The sequence below is a fragment of the Alnus glutinosa genome, chromosome 1 (genome assembly GCF_958979055.1).
Source record: "Alnus glutinosa chromosome 1, dhAlnGlut1.1, whole genome shotgun sequence".
NCBI lineage: Eukaryota > Viridiplantae > Streptophyta > Magnoliopsida > Fagales > Betulaceae > Alnus > Alnus glutinosa.
Window position 1 is genome coordinate 26,722,509 of NC_084886.1, and position 6,879 is coordinate 26,729,387.

General features: G+C 37.0%; 1 protein-coding gene across 1 annotated transcript; it reads left to right on the plus strand.

Moving 5' to 3' along the window:
* Nucleotides 1-239: 239 nt before the first annotated feature.
* Nucleotides 240-1,283, plus strand: LOC133858443 (uncharacterized). The gene has a single exon (XM_062293916.1). It carries the CDS (start codon nucleotides 240-242, stop codon nucleotides 1,281-1,283), a length of 1,044 nt encoding a protein of 347 aa, XP_062149900.1.
* Nucleotides 1,284-6,879: the final 5,596 nt, after the last annotated feature.

Genomic DNA, 6,879 nt, shown 5'->3' on the forward strand with positions numbered 1-6,879 from the left:
CATTTGCATGTTAAGAACTCGATTCTCTATTGCATATAATACTAAATAAAAACTACTATCATTTTCATTTGTTTCATTTCAAGACTAAATAATGACTACGAGAAGAGATTTGTATCCAATTTCAAGATTCCGTAAAAAAAAAATGATGAACATCGGAATTCTAAAAACGTTTTTTAGCCATCGGAATTCTAAAGGTAATTGCCCATTACAATCCTATCTATAGAACAAGATCTATAAATATGAACATCGGATTGTGGGAGGAATTCACTCTCGCAGTCTCCTTCAAGAACGTTGCGGATAATTTTGTCTGGGCCTTTGCAGGGGTTTATGGCCCGAATTCTGGGTTCGATCGAAGACATCTTTGGGATGAGTTGGCTGGTTTGTGTAGTTGGTGGAGTCTGTCGTGGTGTATAGGGGGAGACTTCAATGTTACACGCTTTCCGAGTGAAAGATCTGGTGACGTTCGTCTTTGCTCGACTATGATTGAGTTTTCGGATTTTATTGCAGACCAAAGCCTCGTAGATCTCCCCCTAGCTGGAGGCTCCTCTACTTGGTCGATTGCTCAAGATCCTCCTATGTGGTCAAGGATTGACCGCTTTCTAGTGTCACATGATTGGGAAGCCCAGTTTCCTTTGGTTTCGCAAAAGAGGCTTTCTCGCCTTATTTCGGACCATTTTCCGATACTCCTTGATTGCGGCGATGTTTCTAGAGGGAGAAGGCCTTTTAAGTTTGAAAACATGTGGCTCAAGGAAGAAGGGTTCGTGGGTTTGGTAAAACAGTGGTGGGATTCTTACTCGTTCCAAGGTTCGTCTAGCTTTGTTCTAGCGTGTAAGCTGAAGGCTTTGAAGCAGGATTTGAAGAAATGGAACGATGAGGTGTTTGGCAACATAGAGCAAAACAAGAGGAAGCTAACCGAAGGTATTCAGGCTTTCAATGTTATTGAAGAAAGAAGGGCAATAGGGGAAGAGGAGATCTTGAGAAAGGCTGAGACTGTCAAAGAGTTAGAGAAGTGTTCTCTTTTGGAGGAGGTGAGTTGGAGGCAGAAATCTAGGATGCTGTGGTTAAAGGAAGGGGAAAAGTGCACTAAATTCATCCATTCTATAGCCAATTCCAGTAGAAGGTACAATTCTTTGAACTCCTTAGTGATAGGGGACTCTCTATCCTCTGATCAGTCAAAAATCGGTGTGCACATCGTCAAGTTCTACAAGAAACTGTTTACGGAGCAGTGCAGGTGGAGGCCTTCGGTTGAGGGTATCTCCTTTGATTCTATTCTAGAGTCTTAGGCCAGTTGGATGGAGAGAGCTTTTGAGGAGGAGGTCAGGAATGTAGTTTCAGCAATGGATGGAGATAAGGCGCCAGGTCCTGATGGCTTTTCTATGGCCTTCTTCAAAGGGATGTTTTGAGGGGGGACATTATGGAGGTGTTTCGGGAGTTTTTTATCGGGGGTTCTTTCGAAAAGAGTCTCAATGCTTCGTTCATTTCTCTTATCCCGAAGATTCCAGGTGCTAAAGATTTAAAAGACTTTCGGCCTATTAGTCTTGTGGGTGGAGTTTACAAAATCATTGCCAAAGTTCTAGCAAATAGACTTAAGACGGTTTTGGAAAAGGTTATTTCTAAATCTCAAAGCGCCTTCGTCAAGGGGAGACAAATTTTGGACCCAATACTTATTGCTAATGAATGTCTGGATAGTAGATTAAGATCTGGGGAGCCTGGAGTCATGTGCAAAATGGATCTGGAAAAAGCTTATGATCATATTAATTGGGATTTTCTCTTGTTTGTATTGAGGAGATGTGGATTTGGGGAAAAATGGTGCTCTTGGATAAAACATTGTATATCCTCTGTGAGATTCTCAGTGATGGTTAATGGCTCTCCTAATGGATTCTTCAGCAATTCTCGTGGGTTGAGACAAAGGGATCCTCTCTCACCCTTATTGTTTGTTTTTGTGATGGAGGCATTGAGCCGAATGATTTCAGCTGCGGTAGGAGGGGGCTTACTCGAAGGATTTAGTGTTGGTAATGTTTCCTTCTCACACTTGTTATTTGCAGATGATACTTTGATTTTCTGCAATGCTCGCCATGCTCAGTTGCGTTATCTTAGAAGCCTCTTTCTTCTGTTTGAAGCTGCTTCGGGCTTGAAGGTTAATTTGGCCAAGTCAGCTTTAATTCTTGTGGGAGACGTAGTTCAAGCGGAAGGTCTTGCCGATATTTTAGGGTGTGGGGTTGCCAATCTACCAGTGAAGTATCTAGGCCTTCCGTTGGGGGCTTCCTACAAATCTATTCATATCTGGGATGGTGTTATTGAGAAGGTTGAACGTCGGTTGGCCAGCTGGAAAAGGTTATACCTTTCCAAGGGAGGTAGAGTTACCCTCATCAAGAGTACTCTTGCCAACTTGCCCATGTATTTTTTGTCTCTTTTTCCTATCCCGGCAAGTGTAGGTACTCGTATTGAGAAGCTACAACGAGATTTCCTTTGGGGAGGAATTGGTGATGAGTTCAAGTATCATTTGGTGAAATGGTCTAAAGTGTGCACTCCAGTTTCAGAAGGCGGGTTGGGTATTAGAAATCTGGTGGTGTTTAACAAGGCTTTTTTAGGCAAATGGCTGTGGCGTTATGGGATTGAAGCTTGGTGGAGAATAGCGGTGGATTCCAAGTTTGGAAGTTTATGGGGAGGTTGGTGCTCCCTAGAGCCTACAAGTACTTTTGGGGTGGGGTTGTGGAAGAACATCAGGAAAGGGTGGAAGAAATTTGTAAGATTCTCTAGATTTGAGGTGGGAGGTGGGGCTAGAACAAAATTTTGGCATGATTTGTAGTGTGGGAACTCAACTCTTAAGGAAGCTTTTCCTGTTTTATTTGGAATTGCTCGTGCGAAGGATGCTTCAGTTGCGGATAATGTGGAGCTTGTGGGTGGCTTCAATCAGTGGAGCGTGTGCTTTTTTAGAGAAGCGTATGATTGGGAAGTGGATACCTTTGCTGCTTTTTTCCAGGTATTGCACTCGGTCAGTTTTAATAGAGGTAGTGAAGACAAATTGTGGTGGATCCCCTCCAAAAAAGGTTTGTTCAAGGTTGGGTCTTTCTTTAGCTCTCTGGCTTGCGATGTGAGAAGTCACTTTCCTTGGATATGGCAGACTCAGGCTCCTCCGCGGGCGGCTTTTTTTGCGTGGTCTGTGGCTCTAGGCAAGATCCTAACGGTGGATAACCTCAGGAAAAGGCATGTCATTGTGGTGGATAGATATTGCATGTGCAAGAGAAGCGGGGAATCAGTGGATCATCTTCTCCTTCACTGCAATGTTACATACGCTATGTGGAGTGCTATTTTTTCTCGTTTTGGTCTGTCTTGGGTTGTGCCTCTGAGAGTCATTGATTTGTTTGCGTGTTGGTGGGCGGCAATTAGGCCGAGGAGTGCTGTTATTTGGAAGATGGTGCCGACATGCATTCTCTGGTGTGTTTGGAAGGAAAGAAATTATAGGTGTTTTGAGGATTTGGAGAAATCCTCTGAGGATATTTTAGCTTCTTTTTTTCATACGTTGTATCTTTAGACGGTGGCTTTTGTGTCACCGTTGTCGTTTACCTTTGATGAATTTCTTGTTCGTTTTTCACTTTCTAGCTAGGTGCGTTCTTATACTGCCGGTGTATTTAGGGGCGCCTTACGCTTTTAATAAGACCAACTTATTACTTATCAAAAAAAAAAAAAAATTGCTGTATAAATGAATATAGTAGCTGTGCACTGATAATAGGTTAAACTTTACCTTAACAGGACGCACGGTTTCGTGCTGTTTACCATTCATGAATTGAAGAACAAGCTTTGACACAACTGATTGCAGTTCCTTCTCATTCAAACTACAGGTTGCTTGTATAGGAAAAATGCGATGACACCAACTGCACCTAAGAAATACATTTTTACCATTATCAAAGGCAGCTAATAAGATCACAACCAACACAAAAATGAAAACCCAGAAAATAAGAATCTAATCGTATACTAGTTGATCGCTCTTGCAAAAATCTAATCTGGGCCATCAATATATGAGTACCTAAAAGTACAGAAAAATTAAACCTTTGGAATATAAAGCAACATTCCCCGTCCTTCTATCTATAGAACAAGATTTTTCAGGCACCTTCAAGAACGTGACCCCTGCAAAGGCCCAGCCAGGAAGTTTTTAGAAGGATGGCAACCATGGCTATGAAGGGTTGCTGAGCCTGATGCAAGATATGCTAAGAAGTATGGCCAATATGGACATGACCCACAAACCATCTCCACGGGTTAAGCAGGTATGGGTCAAAAAGGATGAGACCATTCACCCCATGAGGGGGAATGAATGCACCTAGTAGGAGAAGGCGTTCGTGCCTAGGATTCGGTTCCTAATCCTAAGTGAAAAACGAAATTGACTTCTAAAAATAAAGTGTGTGCATAAGTGTCAACAAAAATTAAAGCACAGCAGAAAATAAATGACACACAGATTTTTGTTGACGAAGTGGAAACTCAGTTAAGAGAAAAACCACTTCGGGGCAGCCAAACCCAGGAATTCCACTAAAACTAAAAAACTAAAAAAAAAATAATAATAAAAAATAAAAGAAATTATTTTAAAAAAATTAAATAAAAACAAAAAAAAAACAAAAAAAAAAACAAATTTTTTAATTTTTATTTTTTTTAAAAAAAGCAAACAAAAAATAACTGAGTGGTAGTTTGAGGAGGTTATGTTAAAAAAAAATAAAACAAATGAAAAAAAAAAAAGAAGGAAAAAGCAATTTTTATTAAATTAAAAAATGAAAAAGAACAATTTGTTTTAAAGAAAAAAAAACGAAAAAAAAACAAAAAAGAACTGAAATTTATTTATTTTTATAAAAAAAAATAAAACAAATGAAAAAAAAAACCAGTTTTTATTAAATTAAAAAAAGAAAAGAAAAAGAACAACCTTTTTTTAAAGAAAAAAAAACAAAAAAAACTGAAAATTATTATTTTTAAAAAAATAAAAAATAAAAAAACAGTTTTAATTTTTTTTTGGAAATTTTTTTTTGTTATTTTATATTTTTTTAATAATTTTTTTTTAGTTTTTATTTTATTTTATTAATTTTGAAGGGCATTTTTGTTATTAGGGAGATATTGACATTTTTTGGTAGTTTAAGGGGGGACATTAACACAATTGATAGTTTGGGGGGGTACATTGACAATGAGGTGGTAATTTGAGGAGGTTATATATACTTTTTTCAAAATATAATTTCTAACATTAGTCTTAAAAAAAGAATATATAGAGTAATGTTATACACCATGTTGGTGTGAGTGGATGGTGAGCATGCCGATGACGTGGCGTCAGCCTTTTTTAAAAAAAAATAGTAAAAAACAAAAACTGAAACTGAAACTTAATTTTGAGCTTGTCAAAACATAACTCCTCCTCCCAAAATTTCATTCCTTTACACTAAAGCTTCAGCAACCAAGAGTAACATTCACCACAAACCCAAAATTTCCCTCCCCCCATCGTGTGTTCGATGACCAGCTCTACCAATGTCAGAAGGTCGCCGCTCGTCTGATGCGCGGATGAGGAATCATTTACATATGAGACACCAGCTTTACTCTAAAGGTGAACGTACGTAAAGGAAACGTAGAACTTCATATCTCCGCTTTGTGTCGTTCAGGGCTTGTTTGGGTGTGATTTTTTATATTTTATTTTTTATATTATATTTTATTATTCTTTACTATATTCAAAATTACGAATACCGAAAAAATTTTGTTTTTTAAAATTATGTTTGAATGGTTTAGAGAACCTGAGACAAAATTAAAAAAAATTGAATAGAATTTGAATTAAAAAAAAAAAAACCCAAACTTGTTTTTGAAAAATAATAAAATATAATAAAAAAAAAGTGTTACCCAAACATGTCCTTAGAATCGTGTTCTATTATCTACTTTGATGGGCTGGGTTTCAAAAAGTATACTTTTTTCTTTGTTCGTTTTTTTTAAATAAAAAATAAAAACAAAAAAAAGATGAAATGCCTCATCAGCTACATAATCACTATTCACTTACACTAGCATGGCGTATAGCATTACGAGGAGTATTTTTGTCATTTTAGGTTAGAGAGAGATATTCCAATCTCAATAGTAGATTCCCATGATATTACAAAAATTAAAACATCGGAGAGAAATTGCAAAAAGAAAATTTAATAGCTAGAAAAGGGCAAATATAATTAACCTAAACTTTTATCTAGACTATGCTCAATGGTCGGATTGTGGAAGGAACCAATGGTAAATATATTTTAGCAGTCAGTTTTCTTAAATATATTGTTGTACATCTACATACAACTAAGTTTCAAATTCACAATTGAATTTGTGGGGTTTAATGTGGGTTCCATAAATTCAAAGGTAGATTTAAAACTGAAATGTGTAAGAGATGTAAATGTATCATTTCTCTTAAAAGTACCTTGAGAGAACTTCACTTATAATCCCTCTCGACCCCTTGCTTCGGCTACTATCGCCATATGCCACCACAAATATTGTCGAATCAAGAGGCTATCTATCAAGTGTGGAAATTATGCAAGGAAGAGAAAACTATACTAAAATAATGTTAACTACATTGGTGCCATATATAACATGGTAAATATATAGTGAAGTGATAAATGCTGGTATGAAAAATCTCCATAATTTAATTTTGAAAACGATGGTTGTAATTTAAAGAAAACTACATATATTACAATAAGGATATAAATTTCCTACAACCCACATATAAAAATGACATGTGTTATTTAAGCATGTGAGAATTACATGTTTTTTTAATAACACGTGCTTCTCACATGCATTTTTAATAGCATTAATAAAAAAACATGTGAGAACATGACACACATCACTTTTATATGTGGGTTGTAGGAAATTTCCTACAAACTGATTTGTAGGAAA

Excerpts from the sequence above, each read along its gene's own strand:
- LOC133858443 (XM_062293916.1), top strand. The coding sequence starts at position 240 with ATGAACATCGGATTGTGGGAGGAATTCACTCTCGCAGTCTCCTTCAAG.